We start from the raw sequence: 26,574 nt of genomic DNA, 5'->3' as shown, positions 1-26,574 counted from the left end.
TAAAAAAAAAAAGCAGTAGTGTTCTGCAAGTCTGTCTGACTCTTCAGCTGAGTCTACAGCTTTCTGAAATAGCACTGGTGATGGCAGCAACAACTTGAATATTAAGTTGAAGAGAAGAGTAAGTAGACACCTGTTCTCTTACAGGTATCCACAACAGTTCACTATATCAAGCCCCCTTGCTATCTGTTTGGATGAACTTGCATGCATATCAGTTTTTAAACTCAAAATGTGATTAGTGAAAGCTAAAAATAAATTAGGAACCATGATCTCTGTTCTCCTTACAGTTTTCTTCAGTGCTTACAGCAAACTCAAAGTAACAAGTAATTTTGTTTTTCAGCATTTATTTCTTGGTTGGCTTAGACTGTTATTCATGTTATGTATTATCATTTTGACATAACATGCTAGCTGTGCATAATTCAGTTCTTATCATTGACATGTCATTCAGCCCCTGGAAGTTTAAAAATTATTTAGAGAGTGCTGCTCAGAGGTGATGCATAGGGAAGACTTTTGAGAGATTATTCCACCATTAGTTTTAAATTTTTTACATGAGACCCTTTGCAGGAAGGCTCTTGTTACATTTTTTGTGGACTACAGCATTGGTAAAGTGATGTGATTGATACTGTATGCCCTCTACTCTGCCCTTGCAAGACCCTGCCTGAAATGCTGCATCCAGCTCTGGGGTCCTCAGCACAACAAAGATATGGACCTGTTGGAGCAGGACCACCAAGATGGTCAGAGGGCTGGAGCACATCTACTGCAAAATCAGGCTGAGAGAGTTGGAGTTGTTTAGCCTGGAGAAGAGAAGACTCTGGGGAGACTTTGCAGTACCTTAACAGGGCTTATGAAAAGGAGGGAGAGAGATTTTTTTGTACAGGCATATAGTGACAGAACAATGAGCAATGGTTTTAAACTGAAACAGGACAGGTTTAGATTAGATGTTAAGAAGAAATTCTTAACTGTAAGGTTGGTGAGGCAGTGAAACAGGTCGCTCCAGAGAGTTGTGGCTGCTTTATCCTTGGAAGTGTTCAAGGCCAGGTGGGATTGGGCTCTTCAAGGTTGCTTCCAAACCAAACTATTTTATGATTCTATGATAGCTCAAGATGAAGGAAACAAGGTTTGAATGGTGGTGACATTGACGGGTCGCTAGGTGTCCATCAGGACAGGACACGCTTGCTCCTTCAAAATAACAGGAAAAAATATGACAAAAAAGCTCTGGGGTTGAGCTGTGAGGACAGGGAGATCACTGACCACTTACTGTCATGAGCAAAACAGGATCTATTGGTGAAATTAAATTAATTTATTGCTGATTAAATGGAGTAGGTTAATGAAACACAGGAAAAAATCGAAGAACCACCTCCTACCCCCTCCCTTCTTCTCAGGCTCAACTTGGCTTCAACTTCTTTGCCTTCTTGCTTTGAGTGGTGTAGGGGAATGGGGTATGGAGGCTGTGGTAATTTCATAACACTCAATCTGTGCTGCTCCTTCCTTCTTACACTCTTCCCCTGCTCCATCCTGAGGTGTCCCACTCATGGGTTATGGTCATTCACAAACACATCCAGCATGGATCCTTTCTGCAGATTCCAGTCTTCCAGGAATGTACTGCTCCAGGCCCTAGAGGCCACTGGTCCTGCAAGAAAACCTGCATGGACTGCAGTTTCCTGTAAGGCACATCTGCCTGCTCCGGCATGGGCGTCCTCCATGGACTGCAGGTAGATCTCTGCTCCACCTAGGACCTCCATGGGCTGCAGGAGCACAGCTGCCTCACCATTGTCTTCACCACAGGCTGCAGGGGAATCTGTGCTTTGGCATGTGGATCACCTCCTCTCCCTCCTTGTGCACTGATCTGACAGTCAACAGAATTGTTTCTTTCACATGGTCTCAGTCCTGTCTCATGGCTGCTGTTGCACAGCAGTTTTCACTCCTTAAATATGTTATCACAGAGGTGCTGCTGTCATTATTGAGAGGCTCAGGTTTGGTCAGTGGTGGGTCTGTCCTGGAGCTGGCTGGAACTGGCTCTCTGACATGGGGGCCACTTCTGGGATCTTCTCATAGGAGCCACCCAAGCAGTCCCCTACTAACAAAACATTGCCATATGAACCCAGTACAGTTATTTCCAACTTATTATTCGTGTTACTTACGGTTTAATGTTTTGTTTTTCAGAGGTCAGATGATTTCAGGTGAAGACTGTGAATTTATTCAAAGATTTGAACAGAAAAGAAATCCAGAAGAAAAACAGGAGTTGTTGCAAACAGAAGGCAATCAAGTAACTTTCTTTTAATGAAGTCTCTTTTGGGGAGGAAGGAAATTTTCCTATCTACTCTTATTTTATTGTTGTTAACTGTATACATACAGTTAAGATGTTCTGGAATAAGTGTAAAGCTTGCTATCGTGATTCTTTTATTTTTCCTTAGATGTGGATTGGATGTTATTTCATTATTTTTAAAACCTACTAAATAACTGTTAAATGTCATCTGCCTTTGATTTTATTGTGGGACAAACTAGCTCAAGTCTTCCCTCATCCCAGTTTACTTAATCATGCATACTTGTACTTGAGTCACTTCTTTTTTTTAAGATTTTTTTCTTTAGTTTATTGATGACAGCTGCTACCAGTTAGATTGCTGCTTAGTTAGCTAAGCAATTTTAATTTAGTTACAGCATGAAGTCCATTGACTGCTAAGGTGGATTCAGTTAGACATGGGTGTCCATGTCATTTTAGGCATGGTAAGATATGAGGACTTTGCACTGGACAGAGCTGATTCAGGACTGAATCAGCCCTGTGCCCTTATGGAGACCAGGCAGGATGCCCAAAGACACTTTAATAATATTTGAATCAGTGGAATCTCAGCCTGAGGTTCTAGCACAGAATGTCAGACATCAAGAGGATTGGGAGAGGCAGGGAGAAAGGTGAAGAGTTGATGCTTTCAACACGCAAGCATTTATGGCCATTTTTTCTACTTTAATTTTAGGCTGTTTGTTTTGGTTTTGTATTTCTCTTCTCTCCAAATTGTAGTGTGTTACTGTTAGCTAATGTATCATAGTTTGCATAGTAACAAAAACATATGTGGTGTACCTTATATGTCACTACGTAATTACAATGTAGCAGTTCAACATTCGGTTTTCTTTCTGTTTTAGTTGAATTTGGTGAAGGGGGAGGAGGAGGTGTAAAAAGTAATGTTGTAACTATTTCAGCCTGTTGCTGAAATTGTAACATTATTCAACGATGAACAAAGATTTTTCTACAAAGTATATAGTAAGTGAACAGAGTAGTTACCTGTCTTCCTCCCTCCATTCAAATTTCTGAAATTTTTTTTTGTGCTCTTAGTTGCTGTTCTGTCAGTTTACTTGATCTCACTACCATAAAAAAAAAGGTGAGGGAGAATTTTCTAATCTGACTTGCAAATAAGCATGTTGGTGACTTTAACTAGCAAGTACTTATTTAATTTGAAAGCCATAAAACAATTCGTAAAGAATAGCAACCAATATGACAGAAAATTTTCTTTATGAGATAATGTCAAATGTATTAATCTCTTACTGCAATTGAATAAGATATTGGGATGCTCAATGCTTATGTAAGACTTAACTGTGAATTAATAAGATCCTGCTTTATATTATCAAAAGGAACAAAGACAATTGCTAATATTAATTTTAATGTCTCTTTTATTTTTCTAGTGTGCTAAAACATTTATAAACTTGATGACTCATATCTCCAAGGAACAGACTGTTCAGTACATTTTGACTATGGTTGATGATATGCTGCAAGTAGGTCAATAATCTGTATTATTTTTAAGTCTTTAAATGCATGCTTGAATGTTTCCTTAGTGTAATTAATGTATTTTCAGATGTTTGTCATACTATGTTAAAAATATTCTGTTAAATTTTCAGATCCTGTCTTCAGAGATTAAATGTTAGACTTAAAGCTATAAGGGTAACTTAGCTTGTAATATGTTCAAATTCTGGAAATAAAACAAACTTTTATGCTTGTCTGTTGGTTCTCAACTATGTTTAATTCAAAACTTGGTTGTTAATGCTAGTGTTGCATAATAGTTTCATTTTATGTGCTCTTAATTTGCAGAATTTTATTCTAAATACTTTTTATATTTGATACATCGGCTTACATTGTAGTAGACTTGTCAGTGTTAGATTAATGGTTGGATTTGTTGATCTCAAAGGTCTTTCCCAACATAAACAATTCGAAAATTCTGTGACTTGTGACCTCAGCTGTTTCCTGTGGTATAGGGAGGATACCACAGGAGCTTTTCCTTTGAAGGTGTTAATATGGCTACCCTCAGTGAGAAGATGTAGTTTCTGCAGCTTCAGGTTTCCAACATCAGTTAGGTTGTTTGGGACAAAATGTTCTGAAATTCTGCATGGTTTAATTATAAATGAGGTACTTTTAATTCAGTGTAACATACAGCTCTTTGCAGCTGTGGACAACAGTGCCTTATAAGAATAGGCTATTAAACTTGGTTTCAGACTGCTGAGCTGTTGGAATAACTCAAGAAGATGCTTTACTCAATCAGATAATCCTGCTTTTATGTTTCCTTGCTCTGAAGTTGGCTAAGAGAAGGCAGTTGGCACATGGATGTAACAAGATGGGTTGAGTTATGTGAGGTTTTTTCCTAGTATTCACATAAACTATCTGTGTTTGGTAGTTTCTCTTCTCCTGTTTTATGATATATTTGATCCCAGGTCTCAGTGAAATGTGTTTAGTGCTATTGGTTTAGGGTATTGCCCTAGGAGGTGAACCATGTGAGTTCTAGTTTCTGCTGTGAGTATTCAGTATTTCAACAGGCAAGTTGAAAAGCGTGAACCTCTCCACAGTTTGTATAAAATGGGCACCATGGTGTTTTTTCATGTGCCTGTCTGCACAGTAGAGCCCAGTATCCTGACATCTGGGCTAATAGGTTAATGTATTGGTGGTGGCAGCAATTTACTTGTCTGTAGCTTGGTCACTTTTTCTCATTAAGTTTTACTTTTTTTCAAGTGTGACACAAACATAGAGAAACAGAGAAGATGCGTCCTCAGTATCATTCTTTGATTAGGAGTATGGGTTGGGAATACCTTGTTTTGGTTTACCCATTGGATGACAAACTTTGGCTCAGTGTGTGAGAACACTGTTTATTATGGCTATTTTTGTGAAGAATGGGTCTTGCTTTCTGTGCATCAGTGCATCAGTGGCCAGAGAAGTCATAATTTCACTTGCCCTTTGCCAGAACTTGTGAGTGTTTGTAGGTCTTATTTTGGTAATGTGCTTTGGCATTAGCACATAGCCTGCAGCTACAGTAGGTGATAGCTGATGATATCTCCTCTGCTGTGGAATTAATACCCCACAGGTAATGCTTTCACTGGCCCATTTTTGAACAGATGGAATAGTTCTAGGTAGTCACAGAAAGTAGTTTTGAGTAATCTCTCTTTTGCTCTATTGTTTCTGTCATAAGTGGTTAGATGTATGTATTTTCTTGACTTTGACATGGCTGTATTTTGGGCCTTACCCTGTCCCAGAAGTGGCATGTATAGAATTCTTAATGTTAAATGTAATGGCTTTAAATTATTCAGGCTTTATAGTGATAGAGCAGAATAGAGATATTGGTGCACACTACATATTTGCTTTTGTTTGGAATTGAATGCCTTTTTCACTTTAGAAATTCTGCTTCAGTATCTGAAAGGCTGTACTGACTTTTGCAATGCTGTGTGTGATTGCATTGTTCAGGGATTCAGGGATGATGGCATAGAAGGCTTGTGTGAAGGTATCCACATGGCATTATTTCAGTTTCCTAACCTATGACATCTTCACTCTGCAAGGGTGAAACAGGACTTCTGTTTTGTTTTGGAATGTTCAGGGTTGGAACGTACAGCCAGTGGTGCCTTATGGCACGTTTTCAAGGTGTAAGAGTCTTGTCAGAAAGCAGCATATTGGCCAATAATGGTGTGACTGTAGGTTTCTGCAGACTGCCTGGACACAAGAACCCACAGTATCATAGAATCATAGAATGGTTTGCGTTAGAAGGGTGCCTTGAAGATATCTAGTTCCAGCCCCCTTGCTGTGGGGAGGGACACCTTCAGCTATACCAAGTAGTTCACAACTCCATCCAATCTGTTCTTGACGACCTCCAGGGATGTGACATCCCCAGCTTCCCTGTGCAACCCGTCCCAATGCCTCACAATCTTTCCCTAATAACTAAACCTACTCCCAGTTTGAAGCCATTCCCCCTTGTCCTGTCAGTAAATGCTCATGTAAATAGTCTTGCCCTATTTTTCTTGTGGTATGAAGTCTCCTGTCTTTGCCTGACTCATCTTAATTCAGTACATTCAAAGATTTTAAGCAAGAAATTGTTCAAGGACATGGCCTGTCATGGTGCCATTGACTCTGAGTAAAATTTGCCTTGAGAAAGTATGTTTGCTGCAGTTTCATGAGATGAACAAATAATATTTGAAGCTGCTCTTGACAGCTGGAACTTTTAGAAACTATCACAGGTAGCAGTATCTAGCTTTTGTCTGATAATGACTGACTATGGTTCTTCTATTATCTTTCTATGCTTTGCTTGTGGAGTGGTAAAAATTATGTCAACTGTGTTTTGAGCTCACCAAAAGCTTACTTGGGTGTCTAGGATTGTTCCAGCAGTTCTACTTACTGATTTGATGACTTTTCTAAGAAAGATTTCTTTTGAACACTGGCAAACGTGAAATTAGTGAGGTGTTTACCGTGTAAGATTATCTCCATTCTGCTTATGTCTGAAGGTGGAGAGTGTTAGCATACTGCCATCCTTGAGGAAACATTTCTTACTGTCTTCATCTGATAAATTCTTGAAACAATTTCTTTGCATTAGTGACCCTGTCACACTGCACAGTCTGTTACTTATGAAATCTTTAAGAACCTACACTCTAGTTGGTGCAGGTAGCAGAATTACCCGAACTTCATTATGCTTCTTCAGAAATGACATCTACTAAATCATTCAGCTGTTGATGTGAGAGCTTCAGAATTTTCTTTTCATCAGTGTAGTCAGTAGCTTCCTAGGAAGGTGCAACACTACATATTTCAGGGCTGCGGGGAGTTTTCCACTCCTTCCCTTCCATCTTGATCCTGCACCTTAATAGCAAACCAGACAAATCTTCTGACTGACAGCATACTGAAATTATTTCAGCATTTCTGTTTCCAGACTTGTCTGTCTCCTCCTTAGTTTTGTTGTAAATTGAACTCATTGATCTGGTAAGTTTTGATCTTTCTTACCTAGACTGTTTAGCACATTCAGATGGTAACAGTGATTTATTTGATTGAATTGCCATTTCTCATCAAGCAAGCCCTCACAGAGTAAAAACTCTCCACCAAAGGCACTGTGTTCCTGAGATCTTACTTTTATTTATTTCATAGTTTGTACAACAAATTTTGAGAACATTTCTGAGTGCTTTTTTATGCATGCCATGTAGAGAATGGATCACTGTCAGGTTTATAACTGGCAGATAAATGGTGATGTCTGAGCTTCCCCAGTCAGTGATCAGGGCAGTAGTTTGCAGCCGACTTGGTGCAATACTGTTGTGGTTCAACCCCAGCTAGCAGCTAAGTACCACACAGCCACTCACTCCTGCAGCAGGGGGATGGGGAAGAGAATTGGAAGAGTAAAAGTGAGAAAACTTGTGTTTTCAGGTAAGGACTGTTACTTTCAAGGAAGGGTTGGTTGCAGCTCTAAGGCTTAGTAAGATGCCACTGCTTGAATCATGGTCGTCTTGTGCATAATGGATCGTGTTCCAATAAGGAGGCTTGCCTAGCTGGTTCTTTGACCCTAGAGTTAACAACAGGGAGCAGAATTGATGGAGAAAAGCCTTTCTAGCTAGGAGAGTTTGAAAATTAAAATGTCGGGGTAGTGGAGACTGAGATACTGTCCTTTTGTGAGTTTCTCATTTGCCTTCCTTGATAGAGTTGTGTACTTGGTGGTAGTAGTTTGATTGACATCAGTGGGGAGACATCTCTTCAGAAGGAAAGTTTCCAATCCACCAGGAAGCCTGGCTGGAAAGCATATGGAAATGCTTGAGGAAAAGCAAGATTTCAAAAGTGAGATTTTTTTGGTACTGTCTATCTATATTCTAGGCTATTAGGAAAGACCAGAGCGTTTTTTCCTCCTTCGTGATTCCCTGGCCTGCTGTAAAGAGAACTGTAATAGCTGCTTTGCTTAGTGATTATTCGGGGAAATACTTAAAGAGGCTGTACCTAGTGCTCAGGTAGTTGTGGTCTCTTATGGCTCAGGGTAGGAGTCCTGGAGAACAGACTTCTGGTGGCAGTGTCCTCTTATAGATAGGCAAGTTGCCTGAGATAACTGCTGAATCAGGAGAGAAGAGCTCATTTCCAGTTGAGAAGAATGGAAAGGCTTGTTTATACCCCTAAGGTTTCACTCGTAGAAGAGTTGTACAACGGACTCTTGGAAGTAGCGGTACATTGCAAACTTTGTGTGGACTTTAATCAAGCATAATTGGTTAAATGAAAAGTAGTGTCATTCTTAGAAAAATGACAGTATTTAGCGTGTTTCTCATTTGCCTTACTCCATTTGCATGTTCAGAAGAATATATGTATTTTTGCTCAAGCAGATGTTGCAGTACTGGAATACAGCTAAGGCTTCAAGGTTTGTTTCTTCCACCCCAAATTTCCAGTCTTAATGTTAGAGTGCTGAAATGAGCTGTATCCACAAGTCATTTTTCAGTCTAACCAAAAAAATTCCATGGGCTCTTACAAGCCAAGATACACTGATAATCTATGCCAACATACCGAGGAGCAAGTAACTGCTTTATGTCGAATGCTTTTACAAGTCTGTCATCTTTTCATCTCTCTCAATTTTTACAGGAAAATCATCAGCGTGTTTGCATCTTTTTTGATTATGCAAAACGTGGTAAAAACACTGCATGGTCCTATTTTCTGCCAATGTTGAATCGACAAGATCTCTTCACTGTGCATATGGTAAGTTTTAAATGAACCTGTCTCTGAAGATGGTAGAGAAAAATGCTGGTTCTATTTTTCCTCAGGAGATTTGGGAATTTGAAAGTAAACTTCTGCCTGGACTGGAAAGTTTTCTTCTTGAAGTCTAGACAAGTCATTCTTAATACAAACTTCACCTAACCACATTTTAAAAAGCAAAGTTACATTGTTAATTGGCATTGGTTTATTTCTGGGAGATTAGGGCAAATTTTAAAAATTCAGAAAAGCAGGGATTTTAGAACAAGTACACTAAAACATACCTGAAAATCTTTTATCACAGCTGCCAGTCAATGCTGTACAAATATTAGAATTTAAGTTCTCATCTTGTGCAAAGGAAATATCTTTACCTCGATGAACCTTATTTTCTTATATGCTCAGTTTGTCAGCTGACTCACTGGAAGTGTAGAGTGAGAAACAGAGAAGTGCTTGATGTTGTTTAAGTGCTGCTCAGCAGCAGCTAAAACATTGATAAATTACCAGCAGTGTTTTGGACACCAGTCTAAACCACAGCATCATATGGACTGCTGTGAAGAGAATTAAGTCCATCTCAGCCAAACCCAGTACAGCTGTGTGCAGTGTATGGTTTCTGCTATGCTTTGACTACTGTTTGCTGCCCCTGTATATGGAGTAGCTTTTCTGGAATCTTAATATTCTTCTGTTGTCAGTGGTGAGAACTGGACATTTAATCTCAGCAGGTTTTTTTTCTTGTGGGACAAAAATATGTTTGTATATACTGTAAATTCCTAGTGGAGACCAGAGTTTCCAACAGTGAAACTTGTATTATGGCTTGAGGAAGAGAAAACTGCACAACTATGAATTTTTCTGAATTCATACATTTGTGCTGGAATGATATGGTGGAGTCCAATCAGGGACTCAAACTATAAACCCACTACCTGGTCTGCATTAGTCTGTGGGGGCAGAACTGGTGCAAGCATTCCAGGATGCCGAGCAAGCCATACTATTTGCTGTGGGGTGTGGCAGTGCAACCGTGTTTGGGGGTGTACTGCAACTTGAACAGTGAGCTGGCATATTCTCAAGAAAAATGTTGGGCTTGATTTATTTATTTATTTATTTATTTAATCTGGTTGACTACATGTGAATCAGTTTTCTTGATGTAGCTGAGGGAGGAGGTGGCTGGGGTTTTTATTGGCCAATGCAATTTGTTTTGTGATTTTTTTTTTTTGGTGGTAGTGCTACTGAAGACCCATCCTGCAAAACTGCAGTTTGAGCAGTCAGACAATGCTGACTGCCCAAATATGCAGGTAAAGCATAATTTTTAGCCCCTTGCAGTGTAAACTATGTAGTCTTCATGGAATGGCATTTTTTAAATCTAAGATATAGAAATTTTGATGGTCAGCATTTCTCTACTCAGATTTGTGTTATTTGGATATTGTTTTCTTTAGGTACTGCAAAAATATACAAATAATTTAACAAGACACAGAATCTTATGTGAAATGAATCCACTTAAAGTGGATCCACTAAGTTTACTGCTTTATTATACCTTTTAGTACAGTACATTTTTTTTTAAAGCACATTAATGTTTTCAATCCCAAGTTTTAGGATTGTGTGATTTTTGTTCGATTTATTTTATTTTTCTCCTTACTATGCACACTGGAAGATTTTTAATGCCACATTGTTACATCTGATGAGGCAGATAAAAATACTCATCCTCTGTGAAGGCTCAAATTCTGCTAAGTGTAAATGGTCTCTCATTCAGGGGCTAGGTAGCAGTTTTAACTCAGAAGAGTTGTTGACTAGAGAGCTAATATGTGTTTTAAAGCTGGAGGGATTTTTTAGGGTGACTTACTTGCATTAAGGAGATTTGATGCATTTTAGTGTAGTGATTATTGTTCCAGACTCAACACTTGTAATCCCTCTAGAATCAGTGGTGGTGGTGCTGCACATGTGAATGCAGTAAGGTGGAAAGGTGGCTGGAATAGTGTCCTCACTATATGCATCATGGAACTGTGTGCATGCAAATGAACCCCTACTTCAGTAATTTCTTGGTTACACTGCCTCTTTATATGTAAGCTGGCTCAAATGCTTTTGCAAATTAAATGCAAGCTGCAGTGTAAATTCACTTCAAATATAATTTGGAAAGTCTGTTGTAGAAATATACTCTTGTTTAAGTATTCTTAGAGCCATAGGCATCATGAAAATTCTTAACCTGACGACATTTTTACTCCCCAACTTCATTCTTAAATAGTACCTTCCATTTTACTTTTCTGCTTTTCTTTTTCTGGGCTTGAAACTTCTCCCTTTTTGAAGATGACTTCCTTCAGTTTAAGTAAAAAAACCTTCAATACTGTGGTACTATTTGTATTGGCATATGCCATAGTTGCTTAAATCAAGCCTGCGTGTGTTGGGCTATCAAGTGTCTTGCTTTTGATTGATTTCTGACTTTAGTGGTATCCTACAGCAGTAGCCCATCGACAACGTCCCTCCATTGCCTTCTGAGTTCTTTATTGGTGTCTTGTGAACTTCATCAGCTACAGGTAACTGATAATGGGCATGAAGAGTCCCATACATAGAAAACAGGTAGATTTCTGTAATGGATTATCTTTTATCTAAAATTGGTTTCCAAAGTTTACAGAACTTCTCACTGAATTCTGAAAATTGCTGTGTTTGGAAAATCGGTTTATTGCATTCTTTTTCAGGCAGCAAGAATTATTGCCAAACTGGCTGCTTGGGGGAGGGAGCTTATGGAAGGCAGTGATTTGAATTACTACTTCAACTGGATTAAAACTCAGCTTAGTTCACAGGTAAAAAGCTGCTTTTGTTTAAACTTAACGGTAACTTTGGAAACTTCTTTCAAGAATATGAATGTATAAATGTGCAAACAAGGTATATTTTTAGTTTTGTTTTTTTAAAATGAAATTTTACTTTGTTATTTTTAAAGCTAAATGTTCTTTATTCAAGCATTTATTTTTTAACTTAGTATTTTAAGTGTTTTACTACAGTCCTTGAAATGTAAATTAATGATAAAGCTTTTTGCCTTTTCTGTTGGTTAACACTGTTTTTTTTTCTTTTGGACACTGAGAAAATATGAGATGAGTTTTTTTTTTTTTTTTGTCTTGCCTCTACTATTTTGATTATCAGAGGTTGTTGCTGGGAAGAAAAGTAACTGGCAGCAGAAACTGAATATCAAAACCTTTTTCCAGTTTACTGTAGTACAAAGCCTTTACTTTTACTGCTGTGTTGTGAAACTGAATGAATTTTGACTTATTTGGACATAGTTTTTATGGTATTAGCTCTGTTTGAACAGCTAACTTCTGGCTTGTCCTTCAAAGATGAATCATTCTCCTTTGTATTCATTTTTGGACATTTGTCTTCAAAACACAGTGTTGTCACTCATTCTCTTAGTGTTGTAGTAGAAATGGATTCTGGAGAGGTGAGAAACATTCAGTAGATTTATTAATGGTATATTTTTCATGGTTTTCTAAACTGGCCTTATTAAAAAGGAATTTTATTTTTTTCCTCTATGTGGAGAATCTTAAAGTTGGAATTTCCTTCAGAAAGATGCAAGAGTACAGTTTGCAAATTCTAAGATAAATAAATATCTTGAATAAATCCACATTTAAATAATTAAAAATGTTGATGTACTAGATCAGTTCCAAGCACGTTCTACGTTCTTCTAGACATGAAGTGCGTGTGGGAAATAAGTACAATATATTATGGTAATATATTAAGCAGGAAAAATATCTAATAGATTCTAATTTTTTTTTTTAATGACTAGAAAGATTGGAGAATTGAAAGAAACTTGGTAACAGCTGTTCCTTAAGGGTGAGAAACAACTCTGATTTTAAAGGTTTATTTTTTCTTTTTCTAGAAACTACGCGGTACGGGGGGTTCTGTGGATACAGGAGCAGTCTCCACAAGTGATGTGAGTATATCTTTGAAATCTGTCAATCTGCTATTTTGGGCAGGTGACATTCACTCCTCGGATTAAGGTGCAGATCTCTTCTGGTGCCAGTGATAAGAAGTACTTGGAACTAGAACTGTACAACAGAGTGCCAGGTGATGGCGCCAAGAAACAAAAGTATTTTTAAACACTAATTTCACATAGAATATTAGCAGTGGAAGTGTATATTTTAAAACTTGAAAAAATGATACAAATTTAATTTAATATTCAAAATTTTTAAGTCCCTGACTTGGTGATCTTAGAGGTCTTTTCCAGCCCAAATGATTCTGTGATTCAGTACTGTCTGTTTACCACTGAGCTGTTGGACTTGTAGAAGAAACCTGAAACCAAGAAGCTTTTGGGTGTTGTGCTGTGCAGAACTCAGAAAAGGGCACATCAGATATTAAAACTGATATTGCCCATAAACCACTGTGGCATGACATTGCAGGAGTGCTTTCAAAGCTATCAGCTTTTCATATCTGAATAGCTTGAATTCAGAGGAAAATAGGTTGTTCTTTTTGTATCAACATTTGTTTAAGTACTGAATTTCATGTAGCTGTAAAAGCTGCCGAGCTTGGAGATGAACTGTGGCAGTATGACAAATGCAAATGATCATCCTGACTGGATTTTCTGTGGTGTTATGGCATGATGAGGCAGTTTATCATAGTTCTTGAATGTGGAGTAGAATTCATTCTGGTCTTTTGTTTGTTTTGCAGCTTGAAAGTGGTCACAGTTTCTCAGAAGACTTAACTTGGGATTTGTTGTTCTTCAAAGTGTAGTCATGGCCTTAAAGTGTTAGCTTCTACAGCTTCCTGTAGAGGAGAAAACTCTTAAATTACCCTATCTGGGGTTTAAAGTAGAAAAGATGCAAGACTATTGTTCATGACTATGGGTAGGGCATAGAACAATGGCCTGAGCATATAAGTTGAAGTATTTCAATATTTCATGTGCAGATCTGTGTTCCATAGTGTTAGATTTTGTTAGTATGTATGACAGTCCTCTGTCATACAGCCATAAAAGAGTAAATAGTTCTACAGCACACAGCACCGCTTACTATGAAGCTGTGAGCTCCTCTGACTTGCTCAGGAATTGGTATTCATTGCACTGTGGCACTGCATGGATGTACTGTGCCATGGCAGGGTCCAAGAGCAGCAGAGTGCAAATATGTTTTAGGATAATTAAAGTGGTTAAGTATTGTCTTAACTTCGTTAGTGTTCGGATTTCAGATCTAGCTTATGCAGGATTTTCAAGCAGGTCCTGGCTAATTTCAGAGTTAATTAGAGATGCAGTTGTAGCATTTTATACAGGAAATGAGAGCTGGAATCTATTAAGAAATTTCAATTGTAATGGTGTTGGAAGAGAATGCTTTTATGACAGACTCTTTTAAAAAGAAAACTACAAGTCCAATGGGTTGGTGATCCAGATAAATTAATGCATTATTTGGAGTGGGAGAGCTGTTTGTGTGTTTATAGCTGTTTTATTTGCATGGGGTGTGAAAATGAATACTTTCACAGGGAAATTGATGTTCTAGATGATTTGAGCCCAGATGCACAGACTTAGTTTTTACATAAAGGACTTAAATCTCTCGTGAGAGACACAGAATGAGTTACTCTTTGTTTTCAATTCTGTTTATTGCCTCCCTTCTTTTCATATGGGATTGCCTAACTTCTTTACTTTATTAAGTGTTTGAAAGGTTTGATCTTATATTATGTGAGTGAGCTACCATGAGACTTTCAAGGAAAAGGCTTATAGTGAGGATAAAAGCAAACAACATTTTATCAGCAGCATATCTGATTAATGTATGGTTAGTATTAGTGAACGTAATGCTGACAATTGAGTAAGAGAAGAGAAAAACATGCTCTGGCAGCTTTATTCAAACAGAAGACAGCTTTCATTCATAGATACTGAAGGAAGGCATGTTCAAATGTTCTGATAATGTAAATTGGTGTCACTTGCATAACACTTCTTTAATATTCAGAACTCTCTCCTTTCATGCCAGTAAAGCCTAATTAGGGAAACTGTACTTCAGCACTTACTACCTGACTCTTCTGATAAGAAATTATGTGTTCTTTTCACCCAGAGTTCCCAGTATGTACAGTGTGTTGCTGGATGTCTGCAGCTGATGCTCAGGGTCAATGAATACCGCTTTGCATGGGTAGAAGCAGATGGAGTAAATTGGTGAGCACCTATTCAATTTATATGGATATACATGCACTTACAGTAGTACATTCACCAGTGACCTTTGATTGGAATAGAACTCTCCTGTAATAGACAGCTGTTCTGTTTGCCTACAAAAGAGATTTGTTTTCAAACATTAACAGAGTCAAATAGACAAATGAAACTTGCACTGTTGAGGCTTTGATGCAACTTCCCTGTTCAAGAACAACTGCTTAAGTATGTATCTGAACAGGAATGTAACCATTTGTCTTCAGCTGAAGATGTTCTGTTTATTTTTTAGTAGAACAAGGACTAATGAAATGAGTTTCTGCTAATCATCCTAGTCTTTGAGTTTGGAGATGTTCTGTCTGAAATTATTAGTGAAAGGAGAAACATTTTCTAGAGCTAAGACCAATTTTTTTCCACATACGGCTTCAAGTAGGTCACTCTTTTATCCAATTCTCAAATAGCTTTGCATTAGGCTAGCATTTCAGCACTAATCTTATTTAAAAATGCTTGTCTATAAATAATTTTTCTGCCATCTATGCCTCTACTGGGAATGGTTGAAAAATATCCCTTTACACTGAAATAGAGAAAAGTCAAAATTCCTAGTGAAGTAAAATTTCAAGTGATGTTTCTGTGTGTCAAGATGACACTGCTGAAACTGAGGAAGCTTTTTAATCAAGTATTAAAAGCATTACAATAAGCCTGTGTTTCACCATGTTTGAACTTGTCTTAAACTTGATAAGAATGATTTTGAATATAGATTCTTTTTTAAATTTTAAATTGAGTTATCTGTTTCAAAATTGACCTGTAAATTGCTTATTAAATTTTCGAAACTTCCGCTGAGCTAACCTTCTGCATGATGTCTTCTTGAAGATCTTGTGGTGCTATTATTTTTCTAGCAGTACTTTGTATATTTGTATCTATGAGCCATTTTCTGAAAACTTGCTGTTAAATAATGAATACTCCAGCTCATTTCAGACACTCCTGTGGACAAGTACAATTAAGGAACGAAATTCAAATTGTGTAGATTTTGTTCTGTTTATTTCTTCTTAAGTCTGAAGTAGTAGCTGAGATTTCTGTTTCTTCCAGAATGACAAATAATGCTTTAAACATACCAGTAAAAAAACTGTCTTGGTGAACCAAAAGGTGGATACAGTACCACATCAGTTCAAACGGGAAAAGATGCTTTATGGCTCTAAGGCTAATGTGAAAAAATCTCTTTAAAAGATGGCTTTCTCAACAAGCTGCTTATACAGTGATTAATAGTGATGCAGATTACTGTGAAGTGTGTGCTGTATGCTCATTCTCAGCAGCTCTTTCCAATAAGTTTATGTTACTATTTCTTTTAACGTTTCAGATTGGAGCAATGCAACCTATGTAGTCATTATTTAAAAATTAAATGTGTACTATGTCAATTTTTTAGCATCATGGGTGTCTTGAGCAACAAATGCGGTTTTCAGCTCCAGTATCAGATGATTTTCTGTGTGTGGCTGCTGGCATTTAGTCCTCAAATGTGTGAATATCTTCGTCGGTACAATATTGTCCCTGTGCTGTCGGATATTCTTCAGGAATCTGTCAAAGAGAAAGTAACCAGGATCATCCTCGCAGCATTTCGGGTGAGTATCTGTTGACTGCAGTTGTGCTGTGCTTCTCTCACAAATTCCTAGGTCTCAAATGTTGCTGATGCACAGTTATTTCTGCTGGACCATATCAATAAGCTGATTGAAAGCTTAACTCTCTGGAGTTTTTTTGCTTAGTTGGTTGTTTTTTTTGGGTTTTTTTTTTTTTTTTTTTTTTTTTTTTTTTTGTTTTTCTTTTTTGTAAACTTGAGTTTTTGCTAGAGGTAATATACAGGCTATTACTAGTAATAGATATCTGCTATTCAATGCCTTCTTAAAATAAGATTGACTAAAAAGACCATTATTAACACATTTCTCTTTTTTAATTCAAGGTTTTTTCTAGTACTTCTAGTTTTTTCTGGTACTACTGTAAAATCCTGGAGTTCCTAACAGCTGATAAATTTTACCTTATGAAGCTTTAATTAACAAAGTATTATTTTGAATGCATATCTTTGTCCAACTGAGAATTTTATTTACTAGTCCAAAAATCTTTTCTTGGTAACTCTGTAAAGGCAGATGAGAATACCCATGTAAGAGTGATTAGTTAACTTACTGTGTCTGCATTACCTGAAAATTCCTGGTGCTATTTAAGATAATTAGAAGAACTGAGTATCTAAGGCTTGATGTTTTTACTGTGAGAGTACCATTTTATGTTCATGGATGCTACTAGTTTTATGTGCATGCTTGCCAAGTGTCTTGTGAGTAATATAGGAAAGCTGTAATTGTAATGCTGTTTTCAAGCAGCACTTGGTATCCTGAGTAGGAAATGTAGGTTTTGGAAGCTGTTGTCCTGGATGTGGACTGTGTTCCAATAGTAAGTGTGGCAAGCACATTAGATTGGGGAGAGGGAAGTTGTTGCTTACTGACTTGCTGGTTAGCAATGATAAACTGTGTGAAAGTGCTTACTCTCTCTCTCTATATGAAAGCATCTGAAATATTTCTGGATAAGGCAGATCATAAGAATCTGCTGCTTGTCTTGTTGAAGGAGTACAGTGGTATGAGGTGTTCAGTAGAAGCTATTCTTACTAAATATTCTTACTATTCTTACTCTCTAGATGTTGTAGTGTTCTTAAAGATCTTAGTGTTGTGATTAAGTGGGGACATATAGCAAGACAAATTGGAAAAAAATTGAAAAAGAAAAAGAAGCTAAGAAGTTTAGCAGTTAATATCCAGTTTCTTCCTATTCTGAGGTAATAAAAAGTAGGAGAAATAATTGCTAGTTCTTAGATCTACTGTGTTTTGCAAGAGGAGACAAAAATGAAGGTACATTTTTTTAAAATAAAGGCTAAGAAAGAATAAGTTGTTTCTGTTACAGGCTTAGGGGAGTGTAACTTAGCTGTTTCCTTTCTCCAACATTAAGGACTCGTGTTGGCGTGAAGATGAGTTGTTAACTGGCAGCTAGGAACATAATAGATTAGAAATTAGACATCAGAGGTGCGAGTTCTGAAGCAAAATTAATATAGGTAGCAGAGGAAAAGTAGTCCTTTTCCTGTGTGAGATGCCACAGTTTCTGTGGGGTGGGAGGGAATTGAATAAAAGACTAGGCTTGGTGATTCCCCAATCTGTACATTACGGAAAGTGCTCCATGAGTCCTGGCAACTTGGATGTCCTCTCTACTGCTTCTCCTAATTTGAAGTATATCACTTTTTTTGTCAAGTTTATTGCCTGAAGTGTATAACTGCAAATGTAGTATTTTCTTCTAAAAAGCGACAAGTATTGGGCACTCCTCTCTCTTTGAATCTACTGTTTTCTCTACCTATTATTTTATCCCCTCATTTTGCATACTTTTATTCCCTTCTACGTCTGTTTCCTGCCTAGAACTACTCTTATGCCTTAAGATTTTGGTTTTTATTACCGAGTAGTTTACTGATCCATTCTGTATAGTCATGTGTTTGTGTTTTTACTTTGTTAACGTATCTTTTCAAATTCATTATGAAAAGCTTGAGTATGTTACTATGGTATGAGATAGGTAATAATATTTAGCATAGCTTCCACATCTGCTTGCAATTATCTTAACTAGGAGTTCTTTGGAACCTTTATCCACCTGCTCCTTGAACCTGTTGAATTGTCTTATTTAAGGTTAATTATTTTTTCATTTGCTCTCATTAGCAGTTTTAACTCTAAGTAAATTAGCATTACTTTCTGTGAATTACCTTTTAGTTCTCTTACTTGAAGTAGAAACTGGGGTGTCTTTTTTTTTTGCCTATTAAAGCTAATTGTATATAGCCATTAAAAAGCAGCAATATGACTTATATTTAGTTTGCAAGTTTTAAAATTGATTTGCAGTGTTCTGCCTCAGTAACTAATAGGATGTCTGGTATAAAAGAAACCTCAAGTGTAATAGTTCTGTGACAAGAGTGATGCAGTCAAATTCCTTCTATATAGTTTGCTGCTTATTTCTGGCAGATGTTAAATTCTATTTATATGAATACCTGTTCTGTTTATTAAGAACTTTGTCTTTTGTATGAAATTCATGTTTTCAGCTTTATCAAAAAGTGCAAGTGGCCAGCTCTGATTGAAAAACGTAATTGAAATCTTATTAAATTGAGTAGAAATTGAATGACTAGATGACACTGGAAATTGACTACTGCATTCTGTGCTTATACTTGGAATCTTACCAACAAACTTCTGTTTAAATAAAAATGTCTAATTGGAATATTCCCAAACTTGAAAAGAGCTGATCTAAGCCAGATATTAACTTTGAATTGGAAATAAGACTTCAAGTTATTTTTTTAAAGGCTCTTAGCCTTATGCTATTGCTGCACAGAAAACTAAAATGATAATCCAAGATAAAAGTGGTTGTTTATGGTGGAGATTCTGGTATTTGGGATATAAGCCTGCCCTTTTTCTTTAAACAGTATTTGTAGTCATCTCAGTTTCATGTGGAAAATATTCAAAACAGGTGAATTAGTACTTTCTTTTATTGAAGAAAGACATTATTTCAGGAAGTGGTCAATTTTGTGATTTAGTAATGTAAAAAGTTCCATTAAGAGTATTTCTGTAAAATACTGCTTTGTTTAAAAGTAGTCTGTTCTTAAACAAAATAAATATATTTTTGCTTCCCTAGAATTTGTTAGAGAAATCTACTGAGAGAGAAACTCGCCAAGAATATGCTCTTGCCATGATTCAGTGTAAGGTTTTAAAGCAGCTAGAGAATTTGGATCAGCAGAAATATGATGATGAAGACATCAGTGAAGATATCAAATTTCTACTGGACAAGCTTGGTGAGAGTGTGCAGGACCTTAGGTATGCTTTGCAGTGTGCACTTTAAAAAATGCAGTTATGTGAATGTTGGTAGAACCTTTTTCTTTTGTAAGGCTAAAATATCTACAAAATTATGATATGTAAATGCTATTTAGTAAGATAGAACATACAGAGATATGTTGGTTGTTAGTTTCCTATTGTATGTCAGTATTTAGAGGCTGAATAGAAAATAAATCTTCACTTACGTATGTTATCTTTGTAACTGAGAAATTGTTAAAGGACTCAAAAGTGATCTTAAAGGATTTCCAGTCAAAATTGAAGTCTACTTGATTAGAATAATTTCTACTGTCCAGATTAACTCGGGTTTTTGCTGGTGTTTACCTAGTTCTTGGTCTTGTGCCTAAATTGAAGTGCATATTGTAGGTAGTAGCAAAGGTTAAAGTGGATGGAAGGTAGACTGAAATCCTTGATTGGGGAAGTTAAAGCATAAAAACCCAGAAAAACAGAATTAAATTCCAAAATGGTGCATTTGCATGGCTTTTTTTTCTCTTTTTTTTTTTTTTTTTTTTAATTTATTTCCTGGGAATAGTGTCTTGGGGTGGATAGAGGGTTGTGTTTGAAAACAACTTTTTCTTCTTGCCTCTCATGCATTTCCTTAGTTACAAAATGGTGAAACAGGGAACAATTCTCATACTCTGCAGAGCACTGACTTCCAAATTTGTCATAGCAATTTCAACTCCAGCTTTGTTAGGGACAGGCTTGGTTATATGGTTCAAAGTGTTTGTAGAAGCTTGGCCAATATCTCATTTAGGTCTTGTGTTGCAGCTCCTTTGATGAATACAGCTCTGAGCTCAAGTCAGGAAGACTGGAATGGAGTCCTGTGCACAAATCTGAGAAGTTTTGGCGGGAGAATGCTGTAAGACTAAATGAGAAGAATTATGAACTACTCAAGTAAGTTTTCAAGTCTTGAATAATGTGATCCTTTAATATTTTCTGTGTTTAAATGAACCAGAATCTAATAAAAGTTTTACATTTTAACACAAAGTCAAGAATGAAAGCAAGTTAAAACGTCCTGCTTATTTTAGAATGTATAGTTTGCTGTGTTCAAAACCAGAACTGTTTATTTGCTTTTACTGGTGAAAATGTATTTATGATAGAGGGAGTATCTTTAACTTGTATGCAGGTTTGATTTAATTAAAAAATGTTTTTACTGTATCTTAATCTTAGATTTGTGTTGTGTGGTGATGTTGATCTGAGTAATGAACTCCTGTCTTGGATATTTGGGAGCTGAAAGTTGTGGTACTGTTCCATTGACTCAATGCATTGTGTTGCAACATGTCTATTTTGTGTTGGGGCTGTGTTTGGAGTATGTAGATTGTTAGATGAAGTGAACCTGAACTCGTATTTATTTGCAGTCAAGGACTGGCTGTCTGGCATATGAAACTATGTCCTGAAATGATGCCTGGCTCTTGCCATTAACTGATAGCACATGGTGTTTCAGTTCAGGGCTTGCTAATAAGTGCCAGATCTAACAGAAATCAGGAGGTCAAATGGAGCATGTGAGATGTTAGAAGACATGGCAAGAGCAAGGTGATCCTGAGCTTTATGTGTATTTTGGCTGGCCTGACACCTTAGAAAAAATCTGATAAATTCTTCCCTGAGTGCGTATTGTTGAATATGTAGGATTATAGACTTAAAAATTTTAAATGCTGACAACTGCAGCATGAAATTGATGTTGAGGCTTAGTATTTCCTGTAGTGATTACAATGCTTTGCTGTATTTATTTCTCCTGATTCTGGGACTTAATTTCTTGTGCTTCTGCTACTACAAAGACACTGATTTTCAGTAGTTCCTTTAACACACCCCCAACTCTCAAAAAAATCCCCCAAAAACTCAGTGCCACAACACCAAACCAAACAAACCAATCCACCAAAAAACCCACCCACCCACCCTCTACCACAACATAAAGGGGAGATTCTTGCACCTCAGAACCTCATTTTTTGCCTTGTAAGGCATTTGATAGACAATCCTTATTTCCTTTGAGCCATATAATTTTATTTTTCCTCATCTGCCTGCTTTTTAGTTTTTTAAACCGAATACTCTCACACTACTGTTAAACATAATTGTTTTCATACCTTCTGCCATTACTGCCTACTTTGATGTTGGACTTGTGTTTTGTTCAACATCATTATATGGATCTTTGGTGTGTTCTGCTTAGTGTTATGGTTCAAGTTTCTGCTTCCTCTTCTTGTCAAGAGTAGGAGTACTTTTCATTTGAGAAGTCATTTTTCTATCACTTTCTGGCCTCTATGGAGGCAATGGCTGTGGTAATTTAATTTTACCACGATGTTCCTTTTTTTTTTAATTCCGGTTGAATTTTTAACCTATTTCAGCTTGTTTCTTTCTCTGATTAGAACACATTTGTCATCTCACTAAGCTTAGAACACTCTAATTTTCCAGTGATCTGTATGTGTAACCTTTTCAGCTGTGCCTAACCTTCATAATCTGTGTAATTTCTCCCCCTTCTCATTACTGGCTAGAGAACAGTGTTAATTGTAGCTGTTTTCCACTAAAGGTGGTTTAACTACTTAAATTAAAAAATTCAGACAGTGTTAAGAGTCTAGAAGCTTTTTTTCTCTGCTTACAGCTCTGTGTTTCTGTGCATGCTACAAAAATATTGTGGCACTGGAGTAATTTACAAGGAGTATAGCTTTCATCTCAGTCTTTGAGTTAGGACAGAGCTGCTTTTTAACGAAGCTTGTCCAGAACTCAGAACTGTTGGTCTTGAAGCCAGAGTATAAAAAAAGGAGAGATTTTATAATCCTTGGTTATAGGTATATGTAGCTCACTAAACTGACTCTAGTGAAGACTGTAATTCTGTTAATTAGGGCAGGTTCCCAGTTTTGTTAAGTACCAACTGCAGGTTTGGAAAAAGTTCTAGCTTTACTATTTGAGTGACTTGTAAAACATTTTCATGCTTATGGGCTTTGTTATTCTAAGTTATCACTGATTAAAAACCCATCAACAAATAAGAAAACAAAAACAAAAAAATCAACCCAAAACCTGGGACTTCATTGTTTCAAATTCTTTCCTAGAATCCTTACAAAACTTCTGGAGGTTTCTGATGATCCACAGGTGCTGGCTGTAGCTGCTCATGACGTGGGAGAATATGTACGGCACTATCCCCGTGGGAAACGGTAGGAAAATGCCAGTATGTTGTTATCCTAGAAGGTAGCTGGAGTGTGTATTGTGCCTGTGGCATTTTCTGCTTATTTATATTAAAATATGCTGCAGAGGGATTGCAGGTTATGCTTACGTTTTCTTTATTGGGAAGATAAGGAAACACAAATTGGATCAGATGAGAAACTGCAAACTGGCTCTTTGACTTAATAGATTTCAATGTCTCTTAACCGTGAAGGGAACCAATGATTAAAGTAAGTATTGAATACAATGTTTAGACTAAAGCAGAAGCCAGGCACCAGAAGAAATTGGAAGAACTATCAAGAGTTTAATCAACATACAATTTTTCCTCTCTATGACTATGTGGACTATAATTATTGGACTTGGGGTAGACATGGACTATTCCAACAATGCTAAAGACTGTTTTGTGACTTAAGACTACAGAGAAGGTTTTTTTCACAAACAATTGCTGGTGTAATTTCAGTGATGCACAGATTCAGTTGTTACTCTTCCATTTAAGCATGTTTTAGCCAGACAAATACTCATTTTTGTGAAAGTTTTCATGTTCATTATAAACCCAAATTCCTGTTGAAATACACAAGGACATTGCTATATTTTCCTGCTTTAATAACCTATGAGCAAAGATGTTTACTGAGTAATTGCACCTCTAAGGTAGAGACCACTGAAGCAGAAAGCAGCCTTTGGTTTTTGCAGGAATCTGGCTCATCACTCACACAGAGGGACATGTGACTTAATTTTTGTAGCAAAGAAGCAGTCTGTTCCTGGTTTCTGCACAGGGTTTAATGGATGTCATGGTTTAACCCCAGCTGGCAACTCAGGGTCCATACAGCCACTTACTCTCTCTCTACAGCAGGATGAGGAAGAGAAACAAAAGTAAAAGTGAGAAAAACAGTGGGTTGAGATAAAGACAATTTAATAGGTAAAGCAAAACAGGGAATTAATTCACTGCTTCCAGGCAGGTGTTCTGCCATCCCAGGGAAAGCAGGTCTTAATCACCTATAATGGAAAGACAAACACCATCACTTTGAATGGTTCCCCTCTTTCTCCTCCTCCTCCCAGTTTTATGTGCTGAGTGTGTTGCCATATTGTATAGAATATCCCTTTGGTCCGTTGGGGTCAGCTGCCATGGCTGTGTCCTGTCCCAAGTCCTTGTGCAGCCCCAGCTCCCCTTGCTGGTGGGGTGAGGAGCAGAGAAGGCCTTGATGCAGTGCAAATGCTGCTCAGCAATAATGAAATCAACACTGCTTTTAGTACAAAGAGGAAAATTAACTACCTCAGCTAAAACCAGCTCAATAGGTAAGATGAGAACTGCCTTCTAGCCTTGTTGGGAATTTCATGAACACTTCTTGTACTGTTCAAGACTGCTGTCTTGAATAGAAGTAGAATCATGGACAAGGACTGAAACTTCAGGCCATATGTATGCTAGGAAGATTTGTCAACTCCAGCCCTTGTGGTCTTGTAAGAACTGAAATGGGATTTGAAGGAGAGGTAAGATATCCTTCAGTAAGGTGGAAACTTAAAGTGCTGCAAGTGGCAAAGCTGGAGGACTGTCTAATGCTGGTTGTTCTTGCTTTGAGCTGCTCTTTGTATGAACTTATTTTATTAAATGTTTGCCATAATCTTTAAACAGTTTGCGTGCATTTACCTGAATGTGTGGGTTAGTATGGCCATGCAGTCGCTGGACCAAAGCTATGAAATTAGAGTGGATAAACAGGACCTGTATCCTTCTGTCTGTAGTTGGGAAAATGTATAGCTGTTAGGACTACAGCTCCACTTAGCTCCCAGGCTTTAAAGCCTATTCAGCAGTGTGCCAACCTTCAAAAGGAGTGGTCATTAGCAAATAAAAAGTATCCTGTATACTGTTCCAACCCACATTCTTATCTCAAATTCTAAAACTTTAGCTGCTTTCTGTTTACAGATTTGCTTTATTTAGCTTTCTGTTTCATTGAACAAACTGAAATACCTCAATCTCTTTCTTTTAAAGAATTTCATTTGTAATCCAGTGTATTCTTACCAAATATGACTTCAGCAATTTTGGAACTTAATAAAAGCCTAAAATACCTATGGGTTATGTGTTCATTCCAGCATAATAATCTATTTCTTATGGTTTTTTGATACATAGTTGTGTACTGCTCCCATGTGTGATTGGTATTTCACACTCATTGCATGACTCACTTCAAGAATAGATACAGTTCCTTGGTTTAGAAGAGTAGAAGAATTCAGGTGTACTTGTGTTTTTGTTAAGTATTTATTGTGAACTCCTAACTGGATCATCCTTTAGCCTTTGAAGGTTGCAGAGATGAATTGGATGCTAAAACTGCTTGACTTCACCTGCTGGGCACAGTGGAGACCTAGAGCTGCAGTTCTGGCTAGCCTTTCCCTTTGTCTGACAAAAGAAATGTTTGTTAACAAAATACTGTATTTCTTCATGGCTGTTCTCCAATGCTTAAATAATTTTAAGTTGCTTTTAAAATTACACATTGTGGACAAAATTGTTGCGACAATAGCACTATAGGTTTCTCATGAGGCTCACAAAAGATGCATTTTCTGAGAGTGTAACAGCAGAACTAAAGTACAGCACTGGTGCTTCCACCAGCACAGCTTCCATGTGGCCCACGGCTTATTGTTGTGTACGATCAACACGTAGAATTTCTTGAGTGCTGTGAACGTGGGCTTTGTGTTTTACGTGTATGAGATGGACACCTAGAGCCATTCTCTTCCGTAGCTCAGGACTCAGAAAAAAACTTGCATTCCCGTTTTCACCCTGGCTTTCAGATAAGTAGTGTGGATTTTATATTTGTTTTCTGCTATAACACTCTAAATTGTCTTCATTTGTCTTTATCTGCTGTGTCTTCTTCCTCCCTCTAAATGGGTCATGGTAAAATCTGAATCTTCAGCGTCCAGAGATTTTTTTGAAATGACGCTATTTTGGCTTAGTGCAGTGATGTTCTGGGGAGCAGTCATTGCAAAAGATGTGCACATATAACTGTTCCACTGGGCTCTATTACGTCTGTAAAATAAGCAGCAATTGAGGAGAGGGGAAACTAAATATAGTGTTTTGGACAAGTTTGGACCTTGAAGGAATATGATTCACTGTGAACCTTCTTCACTGTTTAGACCTTTGGGTTAAACCTATGGCTGGGAAGTGATTTGTACCTGTAGGCAGCATTATGCAAGAATGATAATGCTGTTCTTCAACTCCTCATGTTCTCAGCCATAATTTCAATGATGTATTGTCATCTGAAAGAGCCTATTACCATTTGTGATTATAGGCTTTTAACCTTTAATTTTGGTTCTTGCATTCTTCTAGAATAAGGAAACTTTTGAGTTTAATGCCTTTTTCACATCCTTTCACTTCCTAAAAATCCAATGGCTTAAGTCAGTCCTTTAATTAAAAAAAAAAATATTATTTGTGTTTTATACTCTTGCCTTTGTTTGCAGTGGTTTTATATTTAACTCATTAAAAAGGTGAGGCTGCATAAGGCAGGCATAAAGGTTTTTTTGAATCTGTTACATTACTAATA

The 26,574-nt window shown here is 37.2% G+C and overlaps 1 protein-coding gene across 2 annotated transcripts in view; it reads left to right on the top strand.

Annotated features, from left to right (window-relative positions):
- Positions 1–26,574, top strand: part of ATP6V1H (ATPase H+ transporting V1 subunit H) — a 47,932-nt gene that overhangs the window by 7,593 nt on the left and 13,765 nt on the right. Inside the window, exons 3-12 of one of the 2 annotated variants that reach the window (XM_053981134.1) lie at positions 2,161–2,263; positions 3,670–3,759; positions 8,831–8,944; positions 11,620–11,724; positions 12,792–12,845; positions 14,944–15,041; positions 16,450–16,642; positions 19,713–19,891; positions 20,675–20,800; positions 22,945–23,046. In XM_053981134.1, the coding sequence (XP_053837109.1) occupies positions 2,161–2,263; positions 3,670–3,759; positions 8,831–8,944; positions 11,620–11,724; positions 12,792–12,845; positions 14,944–15,041; positions 16,450–16,642; positions 19,713–19,891; positions 20,675–20,800; positions 22,945–23,046 (1,164 nt within the window). The remainder of the gene's footprint in view (positions 1–2,160; positions 2,264–3,669; positions 3,760–8,830; positions 8,945–11,619; positions 11,725–12,791; positions 12,846–14,943; positions 15,042–16,449; positions 16,643–19,712; positions 19,892–20,674; positions 20,801–22,944; positions 23,047–26,574) is intronic. The other variant, XM_053981141.1, reaches the window with a different exon arrangement.

The sequence above is a fragment of the Vidua macroura genome, chromosome 1, assembly GCF_024509145.1.
Source record: "Vidua macroura isolate BioBank_ID:100142 chromosome 1, ASM2450914v1, whole genome shotgun sequence".
Taxonomy (NCBI): Eukaryota; Metazoa; Chordata; class Aves; order Passeriformes; family Viduidae; genus Vidua; species Vidua macroura.
The sequence above is the reverse complement of the archived record's forward strand: the minus strand, read 5'-3'. Positions and strand labels throughout refer to the sequence as shown.